Consider the following 21,082-nt stretch of genomic DNA (forward strand, 5'->3'; position numbering starts at 1 on the left):
GTGTGTGTGTGTGTGTGTGTGTGTGTGTGTGTGTGTGTGTGTGTGTGTGTGTGTGTGTGTGCGTTCTGCTGGTTATTTCACACAATACATGAAGATAGCAGTTAGGTGGGGAAATGTGTGTGTGCTGCAGAGTTGCAAGGGTACTTTTGTGTATAGTTAAAGTATAGAAATCCTCAGATTCTGTCGGATAAGAATGTACCTCTGATGTGCCATATAAATAAAGCTATTATTATTATTATTATTATTATTATTATTATTATTATTATTATTATTACCTGTGTAGTTATTTCAGACCAAGAGTTCCACAGCTCAGTGTTTTCTAAGAGGTTCAAGTCTGCAAAGAACTGACGCAGTCTATTAGATACATTTAGCAAATGTTTATATGAATGAGACTTTTCACCTCTCAAAACTCCCAAACCTCATTAGTAACTGTTGATACTGGAGATAAGCTCTATTTTTCGTATGACATACATAGAGACTCATTTTTTCCGATAGCTTTTGGAGGGATATTACGTTGCCAGAACAACCACCATGTTATTTCTAAGGTTTTTCAGCCGATATTGATATTAGGCCCATTATATTATATAATGGGCGGATGATGAGACAACGGGCACCTAAATGCAAAAGGCCCCACCACCACAAAAACCCACAGATTTACAGTAGTTTGGCCTCTTTTTGTAGTTGTTTTTGTATCTTTCTGTCTCTGTTTTGGTCTTTTTGTAGATATTTTTTGTGTGTGGTTGTTTTGCTCCTCTTTGAAGTTGTTTTTTTGTATCTTCATTGTAATTTTGTGTCTCTTTGTGGTCTTTAAGCCCACTTTCAAAGTCATTGAGAGTCTCTTTTGCCTCTATTCGCATCTCTTCTTTGTTTTGTTCTCTTTGGGGTCATTTCATATCTCTTTGTGGTTGTTTTGCCCCTTTTCATTGTATCTGTGAGTTTCATTGTGCGTCTCTGCAGCTGTTTTGCATCTCTTTGTAGTTGTTTTGTTGTCTTTGAGACATTTTTTGTGTCTCTTTTTGGTCATTTAATCTCTTTGTGGTTGTTTTGCCTCCTTTTAATAGTAGTTGCGAGTCTCCTTGTGCGTTTCTTTGTGGTCATTATGAGTCTCTCTCACTGGTTGGTACGTGTCTCTTTGAGTGACCAGGATGGCCTCTGACACTTTTGGCCCCTGTGCCCGGTGGTCTGGTTCAGTAATCCAGACATGATACCGAGACCTACTTTATGTGACATCATCCTTATTGGATTAAAAACCTTGTGTTGTTGTTGTTTTCTAACATCAAGATACTGCATAAGTAAAATTGCAGTAACATGTAAAAACAAAACAAGGTGAACCATAAAACTTTTTTAAAAAGTACTATTAGCCTACACTTAAATCCAGGCTATTTTAATGAGTTATATTCTTCCTGTGTGTTTTTTTGTGTGAGTCTTATCCTGTCTATCAGTGTTTTATAGCACCTTCCCCTAATTGCAACACTTTAAACACACACACACACACACACACACACACACACACACACACACACACACACACACACACACACACACACACACACACACACACACACACACACACACACACACACACACACACACACACACACAGGTAATCTTGTCACCTTCCCAGAGGACCAGCTGAAACGCTGAGGCAGAGAACAACTTGTCCCGTCAGCTCTACCTCTGAACACCAACAGGACCGTGAACATCAGCTCCACTACAGCCACATCGTCACAAACTACTCAGCTGTCTTATTATTTCCTCTCTAATGAGGGAAAAACCTGCAGAGTAACAACGCTGAATCGCACGTTTTTTCACACAGAAAAATAAGGAGGAGCCGTTAAGAAACCTGTGTGGAGAGTCTGTCTTTGCTTTCTTTTTCCACGGCGGAGTTGCGACATTCATGAGTAGCCTCTCTGCAGGCCGGACCTTCAGTGATAAATTGATGAACCCACCGTAGGGCTTTAACAGATGTACTGCTCTGGTCTAGTCTAGTCTAGTCTAGACACATACTTTACTGTATAAAGGGATACGCTGCCAGAGAGAAAGACTCCTGTGGTGCTTTTTATACCCACACCTCTTCTTCCCCCGTCTCATTCTCGCTCTCATATCTTCCTCATCTCCGTCCACTCCCTTTCTCATCAGATGCGTCCGTTGCCGTGTGTGCTGCTCCGGCGGCCAGGCAGAGGGTGGGAGGAGTAGTGCAGCTCGGCCGTGGAGAAGGTGGAGGACGAGGAGTTGGAGGAAGAGGAGGTGGAGGAGGAGGTGAGTCCGCAGGCTTCACAGGCCAGAGCCAGCTGCCTCAGCGCATCCAGGGAATCCATCTTTGCTCCGCGTAACAGATCGCTCTGACCCTGCAGCAAACAGGAAACCACAAATTGACCTCATGTTAATGCAAATACATTTCAAGATAGGGCAGAATGTGGAAGCATTTGTTTTACAGGCTTTTGTTGGCTGGGATTGTTTCCTGCGATGTGATTGACAGGAGACATATTCAGCATGTGATTTGAGGCTGCAGTTATTGAAGAAGCATTTCTGTCCAACATTCAATCTCCTTTCTGCTCTGTTTTTTGTCTCTGCCAACTCTTTAGCTACTAGATTCCCCACTTAGTTCAGCAGCTAGATTTTCACTTTGCCTGTATGCTGCTTTGTGCTGCAGGTGGTGTACAGAACCTTTTTGCCAAAACAATAAAACAAGGTTGACGAGAGCAGATTTGCAGGTTGGGAAACCCAAAAATGTAGCTATAAGAGGCTTAAAACCTCAGAGTCAGGTGATTATTTTCTGTGGTTTTGTCACAAACAACCTGTTTCGTATTGCACATGGTCATCCATTCATAATGTAAATAAATATTTCATAAAACAAAATCCAGAAAATCTAAAATTGCTTAATTTTATGTTTATATGGTAGGGACAAATACATATACATAGAGATTGGTGCAATTTTTATTTGCATATTCCAATGCACTCTATCACACCAATTTTAGCTTCTGCTAATTTCCAATACCCTAAAAGGGACTTTAAAATAAACAAAAACACATATGTTGACAGCTGAATTGTTCTAGCAGGTCCAAATGTTTTAGTACTGAGTGAACTTAATGTTCCTAAACAGGCGGGTTTCATTTGTCTCTTTCATTATTACAGAACCACAGCTCTGTCTTGAGGTAAATGTAGGTCATGGGGGACGATTCTACAGTTTTGATTTATTGCAAAGAGCACTTCATCTAACATGATGATACAGTGGCCTTAAAGAGGTGCATAAAGAGAGTGTTTTATTGTAATGATAATGCCCAAAGGCAATAAGAGGAAGTGCTTAATTTAGCAATAAAATGACTAATAACCATTTTGATTTGAAACAATTTGCAATGATAGACTGCTGATGGCTTTAGCTGAACCATGGAGTGATATTGATCCTCTTTATTGCATTGAACTTTGTATTGATAACTGCAATTGTTGATTCACATGAACAGCAGGAAAGAAGCAAGGATAGATTGCAAAAAGGTTTAACTCAGCAGGATAAATAAATCTTCTTCTCATTTTTCAGAATGAAATCCACGTCATCATGAACCAGGAAGTATGATGACACAAAAAAACACCCATGGCGGGAGGGAAGGGAGGAGCCGGGAGACTGTCAGCATTGATTTGTTTGTTACATAACTTCCTCACTTAAGTAACGCAACTTCCAAAGTTATTTTAACCCAAACCACAATCTTTTCCTAAACCTAACCGAGTCATTTTGTTGTCTAAACCTAACAAAGTTGTTTCCTGCGCAGACAGAACTTTATTTTGAAAGGACTGTATGCATGTAATGAGCAGAAATTGAGTATCTTTTTCATCAGATAGCATAAGAACTGTTATATGAACACTTAGAAGGAAAAGGTAAAAAACCCACAAGAAAAAAAACACAATTAATGAATTAATCCTACAGATTCTGAGAGTTTCTATCTCATTATGAGCACCTTGAGCACGGTGATGTTCCAGGTGAAACTCTCCACAGCTTTGCTCAGCTTGCGTCCCTTCAGTCCCTCCTTCTCCCCGAGACGAGAGAGATCCTCGTGGAAGTCCATTCCTGCAAAAACACCAGGACATACAGGAGCTTTGCATCAGTTTACAGGGGGGTTTGGTGGGCATCAACAATTCAGATCCAGGTGAGATATAACCGTCAACTGTCTGTGTAAATGTTAAATGGTAATGGGTGTAAGAGCGATTTGCTAGAATATTCTTTGCGACTAACACAAAATGTCAAGTGTCAACAACAGGTCCTGATGGATAGTTGGTCAGATACTGATTTACATATTAACACAAAAGCAGAGTTTCATTATTCGTGACATTTACGTTGACGGTTAAAGGTCAGGATTTATATAAGACGGTGAGAAGGTCTCATAACACAAAGGTTGGACTGTGTGGATCTTTTCACTGTGAACGCTGCTATAAAGCTTCTATACACCTGAATATCAATGCGAGATTTATTTATTTAATAACAACATACTTTTTTTTTGGAAAATGCACAAAAATTAGAGTGCCTTTGGTTTGTTGCCAATTAGAAATCCACAGTGACAAACCTTTGAGGGTTTAACGTTGTTTACTGTCAGACTCACATTCTCAGAGGAGTCGTCCTCATTAAGTTTCAGATGTTTGATGTTCAGATTTGCTCATTTGGGGGATTTTTTAGGGATTTGGGTGTGTCATCTACGCGCATCAAATCAGTTTCTGTCGGTTCATTATCGCTGCATGTCATCGTCATCCATCGCTCACTGTTACCTTCTCTCTGCACCTGGGCGACTCGCTCCTGAACAGCATCGGCGTGCTCAATCAGCTGTTTCTGGGCGGCAATCATCTGCACAGACAGGAAGAAAGTTTAACGTATTAAGCAAACATTGTTTAAACCCACAGAGCTTTATTTCAAATGGTACAAGGAGTGTTGAAGTTTCCAGGAAATACCACATATGTCAGGCTGAAAATAAGGAAAATGTGTGATTTATTGAATATAAAATACGTCAGAGCTGAAACCATTAGTCAATTAATCAAACAGAAATTAATCAGCAGCTATTTTGATCATTTATTCAACATCTAAAGCAACTTTTCAAGCTTCCAAAATGAGACGATTTACTGCCTTTACACAACATTTCAAACTGAATATTTCTGGGGTTTTGAAAAGTTGGTCGGACAAAGCAAGTGAGCTAAATACATCAACTTGAGTCTGAATATTTTGACTATTGACATACACTTCACAGAACAATTAATAATTGATTAATTCAGCTAAATAATCGGCAGATGAATCAATGATGAAAATAATTATGTGTTTTTGTTCTGATTATTTCACTAAGCAAGCATTGTATTGCTTCAATTAAGAGTTGCAACAAGCCGATATAGAACAAATATGTGGGAGAACACAAACAAATCATCGGCAAGATGGCGGCTACCGCTGAACACACACACAAAACTTGTAAGGTCTGTTTACGTAACCACTTTTGACGTCTACTGATGAGGTATCAGGGTTTTGAAGGGTTGTACCATAAAATTAAATTTTACCACTAACCCGGGTAACTCTGCTCAGAGTGGCGAGTCGAAAAGTGAGGAGTAAGGGTCATAAAAATAAATAAATGTGACTTGGCGATGTTGTGAACATACTGTGAACACCCTACAGCTGGATTCATTTAAAAAACAGATACATTTTCCATATCTTTTGAAGATTCTTGACTTTTATAGTACTTATTTTTCCTTTCTCTTATGTGTATCTTTATGCACCAAAAGACAAAGCCTTAGTATGTGAAAACCAACTTTGCAGTAAACCTGAGTCTGATTCTGAAGTACACTGATTTAGATGCTCTGAGCTGGAAAGTACCACAAAGCATAGCGTTTATTTTAATTTAAATTTTAATCAAGAAATGGAACGATGGGGAGGTAGAAGAAAACAGAAGACTGGCTACAGGGCAGCGGAAAAGAGAGAGATGAGAGAGAGAGAGAGAGAGGAGGGTGAGTGTGTGATGACTAAGCCTTTTGTGTGTGTGCCCAGAAAGACTGAAAGAGGTGTGATGTTCGACTGGAGATCACACCAACTGTGGCTTCATGACACTGACCCGCTGGGCTCGCACTCGCTGGGTTCACACTCAAACATCATTATCTCCGCTGACGTGCATAAACACGACGCCATAGCTAGGAATCAAACACTCTCCGTGCGAACCGAGGTGCATGTAGGTGTAACAGTCGGGTGCCGAAAACAGGTGGGAGAGAATCGTCCTGATCTGATGGAGATGGAGTAGGAGGAGACACAGCTGGCAGTGTGTGTGTGTGTGTGTGTGTGTGTGTGTGTGTGTGTGTGTGTGTGTGTGTGTGTGTGTGTGTGTGTGTGGCTGAGGAGGAGTGTGGGTGACGGTTTCATGCATGTCACTACAGCGTCAGTGCATATTTACTGCCTCAGGAGGTTGTGTGCACACTCAGTTATACAGTGTTGGGTATCACAAAAAAACACAATTTAACACTTTATGATGGAAACAGTCAACTTGTGAGTAAACTAAGCTACTGAATTTGAATATTGTGTTTATAATATCTATACCAGTTGTGTTTTATTTTTAAAGTGAGCACAGAGTGACCTGTCCGTGTGTGATGAAGCCATTCTGTTAAATTATAGGGCTAGATTTTCAGCTACTTAGACAGAGAGATAAGTCCAGTTAGTAGAATTTCAATGACTTCAATTCATCGTTGGTTTTGGTCTTTTCACAGAGTTTGTTGACAATAAGGAAAACAGAGAACACAGAGAGTGTAAAAACTCTCTCAGCTGTATTCAGTTGTTGCCTTCTCTCACACATCTAACATCTTCAGAAACATGTAAGTCATTTGTGGTTCCACCTTTAATTATTTGACATGTGTGTGAGGCCTTCTGGGTGAGAAAGCAGAGGCTGCAGCAGGTTTCTTACCCTCCTCCCCCCTGAGTCTCACTCACCGTGTCGTAGGCGGAGAGCAGTTTGCGTGTCGGCTCCGAGAGGCTGACCAGCGTCTCCAGACACGGGTAGCCCTCCTTCAGCACCATGGTGGCCCCCATGGTGCCCTCGGGGCTCTGCAGCCTGGTGGCCAGGCTCTGGATGCACTGCTTCAGTTTGGCCACCGTGGGGAGCCCACACTGCTCTTTGAAGCTGGACGTGGTGCTCTGGAAAAACGAGAGAGAGACACAAAAGGAGGACGAGGAGGAGAGGGGGAAATAGTATTAGATCAGATGTACAGTTCCGGCTGTTAAAATAAGCTGGGTAACACACACCCCGCGCACACACACACACACACACACACACACACACACACACACACACACACACACACACACACACACACACACACACACACACACACACTTCCCATCCTATCCCCCTGTCATCTGCTGTCTCTCCTGTGAATTAAATCAATATGGCAGTCATTGCTGCTTTTAATCCAGTGAAATCAGCCTTAGCTTAAGCACATTTGGCAAAAAAGAGAAGACAATATGGAATAAATGTGGAACAAAATGATCATTTCTGCATTTAGAGTGTGTTTTTCAACTGTTGCAGGTGCGTCAGGATGCAAAAAACTAAAGAAATGATGCACGGGTCAATCCGCTAGAATGACAATTTGGGGCATAATGAAGGAGAAAGATCTATTTCTGTACATGCAAACGCTAGAATGAAATATGCCACCTGGCAGAGCTCCAACTGGATAAGCGATTATCACGCCCCACCTGTGTGGAAGTGTGAGTGTGTTTGCATGTGTTTCTGCATGTGTGTGTGTGTGTGTGTGTGTGTGTGTGTGTGTGTGTGTGTGTGTGTGTGTGTGTGTGTGTGTGTGTGATTGTGACACGCAGCAATAGAAGCATGATGAATAATAACTGACTATGGCAGATGAGCCCACAGCTGGACTCATGGCAGAGAGACAGGGACAGAGAGGAGGACAGAGTTCAAGTGAAAGAGAAGATTAAAAGCAGTTTGTGAATGTTTGTGTGTAGGACTGTGTGTGTGTGTCTGTGAGGGAGGATGTCTGGCACGTTGATTGGGCGGGATTGTTTCATTATTTTGGGTGGCACATGAGACGATGAAGGATTTATCTCCCGATAGAGGAGATAGAGGTGTTTCTTTCCCGTTTTTTTTACTGAGGAGGCTACTCAAGCATTTTGGGAAATGTTGCAAACGAACAAACGAGGAGGAGTGTTTTATGTGTCATGGACTACCTTCATTTTTCAGATGACTGAATTCGCCAAAACCAGAGATTCCTTTTGAGTTGTTCAATCCATAAATCTACACTACATGGCCAAAACGACCAAACATAACACCCATGGTGAACGTTTAGTTTCTTTTTGCAAAACCATTATTGTAAAACAATCGCTCTACATATAGCTGTTTAGATCCATTCCTTAAGTAAAAGCATTATCAGTAAAATGTACTTGTAAACTAAAAGTATTCATAGTGCAGTAAAACGTTCCCTATCAGTGTTTTACTATTATATCTGATGTTTCTGCATTGGTGTGTTGATTTAAACACATGTATATGTTAGTTTAATCTATAATCTCTTGTCCTGTGAGAACCTCGTATCTCTTAAAAAGATAAACAGCCCTGGTTTCACGATGCATTTCCCAGCTGAGCCAAGAGGCTTTCTAAAGAGTTTATTTATCTGAAGAAGAAGGAGGAATTTTCACACACATAAAAGAACGATTCATCCTTCAGTTGATCACAAACATTCAACATCAACACATCTGGAGATTCGTGGTTTTCACTGGACAGGAAGTGGATAGTAAGCAAGTAGCTAAAGCGTCAGACTAATGTAGAGGAATAAAAGTACAATATTTACCTCTGCAAAGTCGAATTATAAAGGAGCATTAAGTGGATAAAAGTACCTTGGATTTGTACTTAAGTACAATACTTCTGTAAAGTACAGTTTGAAGAGGAATTGATACCATTTTTTGTTTGTGCATTCAATATAGAACAAGAGCCAGGAGAAAATTAGCTTGGCAGAAACACTGTCTGGCTCCCTCCAAAGTTCAAAAAACGCCTACCAGCAATCTTTTAAGCTCACTAATATAATGTAATATGTTGTTTTAAAACCGTATATAAACTGAAATGTAAAAATGACAGTTTGTGGTTTGGTATAAATGGCTTTACGTGACGTTTCTTGGTGACACTAGCTGGGACATGGACTTCCCAGTGAGTTGTTGTCTAGATATTCTAAATATTTGTTTTCCTTATATACATATATAAAATTATTATATTCTTAAAAAGCAATTCTTAAATTTAAAATTGTCAGGGATTAAGGTTAAGTGATATATTTCATATTTTTACTGTCTGGTTTCACTGACTCAGTGTGGCAGCTGATATTATGTGTAATACACATAATATACTATATACACACTATATACTACATACTATTATGTGTAATACACATAATATCAGACCCTGGGTCAGTAGAGATGCTACACAAATATGCTAAATTGATGGCAAAACTATTTTTGGGCAATGCACAACTCCCTCTAAAACCACTAATTGTCATTTTGCCGTCACTGTTTGTGTATGGATTTAATAAACAACATTTGTTAGCTTTAAAGATGTTGGTATTTTAACTCTGGAGCGAGTCAGGCTAGCTGTTTCCCCTTGCTTCCATTCTTTATGCTAAGCTAAGCTAACCAGGTCCTGGACTTCATTTATTTTCTTAACTCACACATATTAGAGTGGTATCAATCTTCACACAATCTACTGCTTTAACTGCCTCCGCTGCTTTGGCTGCAGGGATTTGCTCCCATTCAGCCACAAGGGCTTTAGTGAGTTTGGGTGCTGACGTTGGGTGATAAAGTCTGGCTCACAGTCGGCCTTAAAGTTCATCCTAAAGGTGTCGGGTGGGATTGAGGTCACCATACTGGGAGGAAGGAGCTGGTTTTGGGGGAATTGCAATGTTAAAACAGGAAAGTGCAAGAGTGTCCACATACTTTGACTTATAAAGTGTACATTTATATCATAATATATAGATATATATAGAGAATGAGGACTCTATTCACATCGCCCACACTGAGATTGTTTGTATTCAGCGATAAGCTGGTGGGTGCAGTGCGACCAGGTTCTATTTTTGCTGATATTTATAGAAGCTTTATAATCCTCCTCCACTCTTCTTACTTCTTTTGTCACTGGCTCTCCTCCTTCTCCTTTTTTTTATTCACTCTCTTATTAAGTCTGATTTCAGCACCGTTATGTAAGCTGGCATTTTCTTATTATTCTCCTGGCTGGGATTTGCCATTTAAGTCAATTTAACATTAAGTACCAGAGAAAGTATTTGTTCACCAAAACAAAACACCCCAAAAATTATTTAGAATCCTCGATGTTGAGATTCCTGCCTCCAACAGAATACAGTAAAGGTTATTGTGTTTCTGCTGCTTCCTTACAGAACAATGTCCCGGTTATTCTGGATAATCATAAATCATCGCTTTCTTTCATTTCCTCTAAACAATATTCCAAAGGAAAACTGTTAACAAAGTGTTTGGTGGATTATCCAGTCTAGCCAGTCTGTTCTAGTTTTTAAGAACATCATCTGTTGCAGCTCAGACTCCGACTGAACTCAGCAGAAACTGTTCTGTTTGTTATTTCCTTCCAGTTTCTCTCCTTTTACGTCTCGTTTCTCTGCGTGTTTATGAAACAGATTCACACGTTGTTGTTTCTTTTGCTTCAATTGAAACAGTTTGAACTTGGCTGATGTGTCAGTATATGCTGCCCCAGACAAATGTGCATCTTATCATATCTTTCTATTCACATTTGGTGACACCTGAAGTTTCCCAATGTCTTCATGTGCATTTCCAGTCCATCTCAAATTAGTCATCCTCATTTCCATACTGTCATTTTATGTTGGCCTGCTCTGTACACATGAAGTATTTTGCATGTCTGTCCATCCCGTGAGAGGGAATCCTTCTCTGGTGCTCTTTATGTTTTTTCATATTTTTCCCTTGATAAACGGAATTGAATTGAGGATCTAAGGACAGAGGTCGTCATGATTATCAAAGCCCCTGTGATTTGTGGTATTAGGCAAAATAAATAAAATTGAATTGACATCGTATGCAGTTGCAGCACCTCTGGAATTAGCCTTGCATTATGTCTGAACTCAATTGCGTTGCCAAGGGGCGGCTGTGGCGTAGTGGAGAGCAAGGTAGTTCTCCAATCAGAGGATCGGTGGTTCGATACCCGGTCCTTGGGCAAGACACTTAACCCCAAGTTTCTCCCGAAGGCTTGCCATCGGTGTGGACTGGATGTTGCATGAATGTTAGTTAGAGTCTGATGGTGGCACCTTGCATGGTAGCCTGTCATCAGTGTGTGAATGGGTGAATGATATGTAATATACTACTGACTGTAAGTCGCTTTGGATAAAAGACTGTAATGTAATGTAATGTAACTGAACCAAAACGTTGGAAATACGCAGTTGGCTCAATTATGTAAGGAGGTGCCACGGTGTCAGGCAGTTTAAGCACTTAAAACTATGTGCATGGCTTGATACAATGAGCAGTAAGAGCCTTTACACACCTGGGGGAGTGACAAATAAATGACCCCAAAATGTGAAATGCAAATTTGTGACCCTCGCAACACTTTTTAAATAAAAGTTTTGAATAGATTAAGTATGCAACATGCAGACGACCAACGACAATGATCCTATTTACCCAGAGCAGCGTCTGCCAGTCTGTCTGAGAGTAACTGTTGTATAGCCTGAGCTACTGTGAGTTTCCTTTTAGCAAAATGTATTTGTGTTCCCTTTGGTGATCTGTTACAGTGTATTCCATTCAATTCAATTCAATTCGATTTATTTTGTAAAGCACAAAATCACAAATTACAAATGTGCCTGCATGTGTGTAGAGCTTTTATTGTGAAAGGGCAGTGCAAAGGCTCAGAAAAAAAAATCAACCATGCTCCAGAAAAAAAGAAATTCACCTGGTAATATTTGCATAAAATGTGAAGTACTCAGGACAAACACTTCACTTTGGAAAAATGCAAATAAATCATACACAAAAGAAAACCGCTGGTGTGTAAAGAACTTAAGTGTGATATTTATCTTTTGGTTAAACTCACTTTAAGTCTATTAAGTCTAAACTCCTGAGACCTGCATTCAAACTATGTATTTCATAAACGCCCCGACTAATTCCCTCTCACCTGAGCTTCCTCCCGCAGGTCCGTGGCCTCTTTCAGAGGGGCACTAGCCGCTTTGAAGGTCTCGTCCACCGCCTTGATGCCGGTGTGCCTCAGCGTGACGTACTCCCGGCCCCGCCTTCCCACCCTCCTCACCGACAGACCTCGCCGCTGGGCCTTCCCGCCTCCCGGCCGGTTGGTGACCGCCACGTGGACAAACAGGCTGGTGTGGGGTAAGGGGTCTCCCGCCATGCCCAGCAGGGGCACGTTGCGGTAGCCGGGCTGAAGGCACTCGAAGGCCACGCTGTACTGGCCGATGAAGTCGTCTCCGATGTAGTCGTCGTCTAACACCACGAAGCGCAGCAGGGCCAGCTCCGGCATGTTGACCTATAGACGAGGAGAGAACGATGGAGTTGAGTCTGTTCCTGCAGCAGAACAGAAATAGAACCATCGCTAACAGATATTTCAAAAGTCTCCTTGGCTGCTCATGAAGACTTATTAAATCTAAGTGAATCTGAGTCTGACCCTGGTTACTGATTCTTGCTCTTATCGACACCTTAAGCTTTCTGAAAACTGCATTTTTTTCACAAAATGCATGCTGTTATAATGACAATATAAAGCTGTGCAAATATAGAAAGTCTGTGCAATACTAAAAATATTCTCTCTGTTTATACAATATTTTAGTTATTGTTGATTTTTAAAGTTTTTTACTTATTTATTATTCTTTACTGTGTGGTTACTTACAGTACCAGTCAAAGTTTGGACACACCTTCTCATTCAACTACTTTGAAGAATGTAAAATATAAAACATATTCTGGTTTGTTGAGCATTTGTTTGTTTACCACATAATTCCATATGTGTTCCTTCATAGTTTGGATGTCTTCAATATTAATCTACAATGTAGAAAAAAATAAAAATAAAAATAAAGAAAAACCATTGAATGAGAAGGTGTGTCCAAACTTTTGACTGGTACTGTATTTAATTATTTATAATACTTGTTTTGATCTTGTTTTTTTACTCATGTCTCTTGTTTGCACTATCCTCTCTGCTGCTGTAATCCTGCAAATTTCCCCGCTATGGGACTAATAAAGGATTATTTTATGACAAAGTATTTTTGTGTTCCTTCTCAGTTTAAAGTTAAGTTTACTGTACATACTTCCTGTGGGTGTATAGTGGTATATGTATATAATTAACAGTATATATATAGTTTTATTTTATTCTAATTAGTGTGTAGCGTATACGCGCTATAAATTACATTTCATCGTGCAACCTTGTGTTGTAAAACGAGAAATAAATTAACTTTGAACTTTAAGGGCAAATAAAAAATTATAATATTAAATGGATAAGATTGACATTTTGTCCATCAAACAACACTCAATAATCCTTAATGAAAAAGGGAGTTTTTATTTGCAAATGTATTAAAAATGAAAAACTGACATCTCTCACTTACATAAGTACATAGGTCCCTTAATCCAATACTTTGTAGGAGCCCCTTTGGCGGCAATTAAAGCTTTAAGTCTTCTTTAGTGTCAAGTTTTGCACACCTGGATTTGGGAAGTTTATTCCATTCGTCGTGATGGATTTAGTAGCCGCTGTGATGCTTTTGACCACATCACATGATCTTCATCAGCGGATAGAGTTTGCCCAGTTGTCATGGAATGTTACAATTAGCATTCAGCTACAATTTGATTACAGTTCAGCAAATCTTATATGCTGATGAAGATCATATGATACGATCGAAAGCACCAGAACCACTGAGATTGTTTTATCGCCTGCTGTTTCCAAGGCCAAATATATATATAAAAATATTTATATACACATACACACTGGCAGCAAATACTAATTCCTTGGATCATCAAACTTGTTATTAATATCTCAGACTCTTACAGTCAATTTCGCCGGAAGGAACAAACTCATTCGTTTGATTCCCGAGGCTTTTGAAAGTTTAATGTTTCGTCACCTGAGGAGTCAGTGTTTGAATGTATCTGTACATTATTCATGCTCTTGATTTAGAATCGTCAATCCGGCTCTTATTAGGGTGAAAAATACACTCCATTAAGTGTTCACAACCGCAAAAAGGTGATCAATTAGTCACAGTGTTCAGCTGAGGGGTTCGTACAACATTTGGTGTTATGAAGTGTCACTCATGAAGCTGTTGAGGCGTCGCATTAATGTTAATTACGCGCTACTGTGAACGAAGCATCCTGGTGCTGCTGCAGAGGGGAAAATACTGGATGAAATATTGCACTTAAAAAAACTCACACCTTCAGAGGACTTTTATGGCCAATAAGGCTATAAACACTGGTACATGTAATTACACACACACACACACACATAGTAAGTGGGAGTACAAATGATGCAGTGTGTCTCTGCATATTCATTATGTGCAGAGAACCAGAGAGTAAACACATTTTATAATAAAACATTATCAGCTAATGGCTGTTTTCCTCTCTGCAAGGCCTGGTACAGTCGGACACACACACACACACACACACACACACACACACACACACACACACACACACACACACACACACACACACACACACACACACACAGACAGGATGAATATCAGTGTCGTGTCTAAGGCAAAAAGCAGTATGAATCTATCATTTCCAACAGAGAATGAGACAAAACTTGCCCCAAGCCTGTGTGTGTGTGTGTGTGTCTGTGTGTGTGTGTATGTGTGTCTATGTATGCCCGCATGTGTGTCTTTGTGTGTGTGTGTGTGTGTCCACAACAATAAAACCATATGAAGTCTTCAGGCTCGGAAAGAAATTAATTCAAGCAGCACAGTTGAGACATTGATTTCCTCACGAATATTTTTGAGATTATAGTTTGCATGTGTCTGAATTAGTGTGTGCGTGTGTCACATCTGCTTAATCTAAAAGCCTGTTGGTACAAATGTTCTGAATCACAGCAGTGAAAGACGCTTCTTTGTTCCACTTGGAGGTAGAAGTGCACTTATGGAGCCCTAAAAGAAAAACAGCTGGGTTGTTATTTAAGAACTATATTCATGGACGTCAATAGCTGTTTCCCAATTCAGGGTCCACAGTCTTCAAAGGACAGAAATCTGCCAATATGAGACTTTGTAGACTCCAAAAAGCTGAAACTGTGATGTTTTATAGGTGCCGTGGAAACGCATTCATGTCTGTCATTTAAAGGGACAGTGTGTAGAATTTGGTGACATCTAGCCTGAGGTTGCAGTTTGCAACCAACTGAATACCCCTCCACTCACTCCTCTCCTTCCGACACTGCTGTGACATGAGCCGCCGAGTGCAAAACCATGGTAACGCCCTTCTACTCACTCAAAGGCCATCCATACCATAATAACACTACTGTAGGAGCAACAGGAGTCAGGTGTCAGCTGGCGTTGCAAGAGACCTACGGTGTCCTTCAGGTAACATAAAAACATTAAAAGCATCTCTCTAGAACCAGTGTTTGGTTTGTCCTCTCTGGGCTACTGTAGAAATATGGCGGCCGTTGAGAGGACCAGCACTCTATGTAGAAAATGATAAATATATGTACTTTAATCAACTATTTCTATATATTTTTTTACTTATTCTTGTACTCCACAATTCTGAGGGAAATAATGTACTTCTTACTTCACTATATATATATTTGAGATTTGTAGATTCAGATTTTTCATAAAAAGCTTTTTGATAAATATAACCAATTGCTATACGCTAAACTACCCAACAGTATATAAATTAAGAATAAACTACATATTCGCCTTGACAATGTTTAACATAAAAATCTGTTCAAACAGCAGTGCATTAGTGATAATAATCATAAAAAAATATTATAACAATAACACGAACATGATCCATGTTTCTGCATAATCAGTATATTTGCCTGATACTTGACAATACTTCTTAAAGTCTTACACTAATAAGGAAATAAAATCATATGGACACAGATGCATGCAGGGAAAAATATGTGAGAGTGTAGTTTGAAGAGGAAGCTGGTGGTGATGGATGAGGGAGCGGAGAACATGTCACACTGACTGAACGAGGACTCGGCTGCCCCCTTAGGCTTCGACTGCACTATCATAAAGTATATATCCGTGTGTGTGTGTGTGTGTGTGTGTGTGTGTGTGTGTGTGTGTGTGTGTGTGTGTGTGTGTGTGTGTGTGTGTGTGTGTGTGTGTGTGTGTGTGTGTGTGTGTGTGTGTGTGTCTGTCTGTGTGGGTATGTGTTAATGTGTCTCTACTCCCATAAGCTGTGAGAGAGGGCTGAGTGGTGGGGAGACAAGCTGAAGTTTCATGCATGGGCAAGCCAGACAGACAGCTCCAGCAGACTGTGTGTGTGCATGTGTGTGTGTGTGTGTGTGTGTGTGTGTGTGTGTGTGTGTGTGTGTGTGTGTGTGCGTGTGTGCCGAAAATGATGTCTTCAATCCAATCCAACGCTCAATTTTTTCTGCGACAAGCCCCTTGGCTGAGCAGAAAAGCTCTGTGACAGTTAATTCAATCAGTTTCGAACCAAACGCTCCTCTGAAATGACAAAAACGAGTCTCAGGACAATGAGTTTTATGCTCTTACATTGACCTAACATCTGGAGTTGTTACATTACAGTCTAGTCACACTTCAGTGGGATGGAGGACAGTGTGCTCCCAGCTCCAAACCCTCAAAAAATCTAATTATGACTGTGGATAATTTCTTATTCAATTCTTCAAAGGCATTACATTGGAAGTAATTTGTCTTTTCAAACTCATTTACAAAAAAAAGTTTTTCTAAATGAGTTTTATGCAAAATGTAAATATCAGAATCTTCAATAGATAAAGATATTATTTGAAGCGGACCCTTATTTACATAATGCAATTTTGAAGAAGAAAAAAACATCTATATGAGTCTGTCTCCATTAAGATGAGAGAGAATGTTTGAACTTGGCTTGAGAACCATTTTCCAAAAACCTCAGCTGGCCATAAAAGGAGCTGATTAAAAATGAGTTTGTAAACAGGCTGCAGTTAAGCACTGTGACATTCCTAAATGTTAATGTATTTTAATTTAAGTGCACCGTCTGGCATTTAAAAGAGTACACTGCCAATTTAGCACTTCTCTCTTGTAACATTACCAGACTTATTTTGTTGGCTGATTTTACCTAGTTTAACTACTTCATGTATCCAGATTTGATTTGTTTTGTTCTGCTTGCTTAGTTACTTGCTCTTCAATCATTTTTTTATCTAAATGTTGTTTATCTATTGAAAACATCAAGGTCAAGACTGATGCAGCAGAACCAGAAATATCATACTTTTTATTCCACATAATCTTATTTTCCTTGTCAAAACCTTGCTCCTACATTACCCACAATGCAACCCGACTGCCGACAGTTTAGTCCAGACGGCAAATTCTGAAAAGGTAAGCCAATGCTAAAGTGCCTTAAACCTGCATTCTCTCAAATGTCCATCAGGGGGCGACTCTTCTGATTGTATAGAAGTCTATGAGAAAATGACTCTACTTCTCTCTTGATTTATTCCCTCAGTAAACATTGTAAACATGAGTTTATGGTCTCAATATCTAGTTTCAAGTCTTCTTCAGTACAGCATGATAAGTAAATTATGGTCCATTTAGAGTCAAACAGACCATAAAGTAGGGTATGCTTTAGGGCATGTCTACCTTGTAATTAATGGGTCCTGTCTGGTCTGGGAGCTGTCTGTGTTTTTGTCTCATAACCCTTTCACCATGTGTTGTCAGTTCATGAAAGTTTGCAACATTTGGGTCGCCTAAAACTGTCTTATTCGGTGTTTGTTTTACGTAGCTCCATCTTCTTGTATCACTTTTTTGCAAAAAAACAAGATGGAAATGGCAAAATACCAAACTCAAGGCCTCAAAACGATACAACAACGAACAATAGATGATGTCACGGTGGCTACGTTCACTTTAAAACATTCTGTGGTTTAGTTGAAGATTCTTGTGTGTTGTGCTAGTAGCTGCTAATGTTGTCTTTAGCCTTTAGCCTGCAGTAGAGCTCTGGTAATCTCACTTCTTTCTGAATCCACACCTCTTGAGTTGTGTCATTTTCAAACTTAATGTGTAAACATTTGGTGGAGTTCCCCTTTAACGTAGTGTACTCAGTAGATATGACTCATAAGAATTAGTTCATCCATTATGATCCCATTTTCAGGACCCTGATGCACATCATCACATTTTTAATACACTGTCACGCCGGTATTACACACACTTAATCTGTGTTTTATGAGAGCAGACATCTGAGACAGTGGTTTTCATGGGGGCCTCAGGAAGATAACTCCTGTCAGTGTTTATGTGTGTATAATATCTGCTGTTGTTGGCTGTGTCAAAGCCTGGAGGACGAATGATCAAAACATATGAGAGCATGCTTCAACGGGCCGATGCACACACTGAACTGAACAGCATGACCTCGACTCTGACTCGACCCCGCCCTCCGGTTCCTCCACTCGGCCTTTTGGGAACCATCCACAAAGCCAATGAGACGGGCGGAGCTCAAGACTTACTCACTAACCTTGGGCAGACACTTTGCCTTTTTATTCATCCACATCGCTACATGTTAAGTTCGGCACTTCTACCAACCAATGAAAGGAAGTTACTATCTTTGGAATGTGGAGGAATGACGTAGAGAAACCATATACATGTCTGGTAGCTGCAGCGACCTGTCAATCATAGTAAGCCCCGCCCTTAAGCATAGCCTGTTTCATGGTCTATTTGACTCTAAATGGAGCATCATTTACTAAATGAACATCATGCTGTATTGAAGAAGACTTGAAACTAGAGATTGAGACCATAAACTCATGTTTACAATGTTTACTGAGGGAATAAATCAAGAGAGAAGTAGAGTCATTTTCTCATAGACTGATGGTCAGTAGAGAGAATGCAAGTTTTAAGACACTTGGTTTTTGATACTTTTACAGTATTTATATAGCACTTAGACCTGCTTTATTATCAAAAATGCAGGCTGGTATCATCCAGCATTCGCAGCAATACCTACGAAAAAATACTCAACAGTAATTTGTCCATCACGAGAAAGTAAACGTTTTATTTGTCACATAGTTTGCATGCTTTAGTAACAGCACTTCCGTAGTTATTTTAACCGAAACTACGATCTTTTCTAAAAACCTAACAAAGTACTTCACAATCTTTTCCTTAACCTAACTAAGTACTTTTGTTTCCTTTGAAAACGGAAGTTTATTTTGAGACTGCAAGTCTTGCTGTCTTTCATTGGAAAACACACAAAAAATGAGGAGTAACTTTACTTAAAATGTCATATCATCCGCTGTATGAGGATACGTTGAAAAAAAAAACCATGGAAATCTCACTTTCCACCATATGGAACCTTTAAGTTTATTCAAACAAAAGCCAAGGCGTCCTCAATAATAATGACAGAAAAGGAGACAGGCATCACTGCTTAAGCAGCTTTACAGAAAAGAAATAAAAATATGGCGCTACAGATGGCGGGAAGATTCAGACAATATGTTCTGCTCTGCAGTGAAGTTCAGTTTTATGTCAAAGACGCCTCAGTACATGAAACCACAGCATGTAAAAAAAACTCTAGTAATATAAAAACAAGCTTCACTACAGTCTATAACAGATCTTTTGACAGCAGCCATGTGGTAAATTGGACCGTGGAACTGCTCATACTGTAAGACAGCTGACCAAACATTCTGCCAGAAAAAAATCCCACCGATGGCAACTAATCAGGCGTCGTGACCACAAACTGAATGATCGTAAAATTAGTCGAGGCTTAATCAGTTTTACTCCTGCACCTCACTGCTTTCTCTTTTTTGTAACCCTTCTAATTTCCCCCCAACGCTGATAATACTCAAGTGTGCAACAAGGTAACAGGCATCGTCGTAGCAACGGTGCAGTTTAGGGAATAAGGGTGACGTCACATGTGATCCGTTGGGAGTTTCAAACGTGGATTCAAATTCCATTTTACGCCCTTTTCCTGCTAGAGATCCGATGTAATCACAGTCGGATGTTGGTTTGAAATATACGGGTATTACACAACTTGTTTGCGGCCTCTGTGATGGTGCATTATGTCAGGATGCTGACCACACACACACACACACACACACACACACACACACACACACACACACACACACACACACACACACACACACACACACACACACACACACACACACACACACACGCACACATCGCCATATCAGTTGTGACAGCTTGTCGTTATGGCTCAGTCACACTGACAGGATTCTGCCACTGGGCGGTAAAAAAAAAAGCCAAATCAGCGACACAGCAGCCATCAAATCACGTCTCCTGTAATGAATTCACTGCAGACATAAGTGTATTCATGGGAGCAGCTAATTAAAATTTTGATGGTCGTGACCCCCAACCCCCCCTCCTCCCGCTCCTTCATTTAAGTACTCCGGGCTCTATTTTGGTGCAGGTGCAAAGCCTACAGAAGAGCACAAATTGACCTCTCCAGAAAATCACATAAGCCTCTTTAATGTTGTTGACATTTTCCCTTTTTTGCTTTCCTAAAAAATCTTTAATCTAGTACACTTTTAAATGCACATTAAAATAAAATGTTATGCAATACATTACATTACATTACATTACATTACAATCATTTAGCAGATAAAAGCAGCAGAAGTCTGTACCGGGTTAGTTTAACGGATGATTCTTAACTGTAACGTCATCCATAAAACTATTTCAGAGACAATTTGATATTATTATATATAATCACTGAACTGAGATCTCAGACTTCATCCTGAGACATTCATTTTGTCTTTAAGAAAAACACAAAATATTATTCTTTAGAAAATTAAAATTATATTTTTGCTCCTGTAAACAGGATTATTATAAGGGGCTGTCATGCTGTTATGTAAATGGCTTAAACAGGCTGTTGCTTTTCTCAGTATTTGCTGTATTGATGTTATGTGTGTGCATGTTAACAACCCAAATATGACTAAAAAAAACTCACTTTTTTAGTGTATGTACATACTTTTAGGTATCTGGAGTGACTACCATACCACAAACTGTA

At 39.8% G+C, this 21,082-nt stretch overlaps 1 protein-coding gene across 1 annotated transcript in view; it reads right to left on the reverse strand.

The window, feature by feature from the left end:
- Positions 1–239: 239 nt before the first annotated feature.
- plcl1 (phospholipase C like 1) overlaps positions 240–21,082 on the reverse strand; it is an 80,548-nt gene continuing 59,705 nt past the window's right edge. The window contains exons 8-12 of the mRNA XM_054615188.1: positions 12,126–12,488; positions 6,935–7,138; positions 4,753–4,828; positions 3,951–4,060; positions 240–2,348 (exon numbers count right to left, since the gene is read on the reverse strand). Of these exons, the coding sequence (XP_054471163.1) occupies positions 2,136–2,348; positions 3,951–4,060; positions 4,753–4,828; positions 6,935–7,138; positions 12,126–12,488 (966 nt within the window). The 3' untranslated portion in view covers positions 240–2,135. The remainder of the gene's footprint in view (positions 2,349–3,950; positions 4,061–4,752; positions 4,829–6,934; positions 7,139–12,125; positions 12,489–21,082) is intronic.

This window comes from Anoplopoma fimbria, chromosome 16 (assembly GCF_027596085.1).
Source record: "Anoplopoma fimbria isolate UVic2021 breed Golden Eagle Sablefish chromosome 16, Afim_UVic_2022, whole genome shotgun sequence".
Classification (NCBI taxonomy): domain Eukaryota; kingdom Metazoa; phylum Chordata; class Actinopteri; order Perciformes; family Anoplopomatidae; genus Anoplopoma; species Anoplopoma fimbria.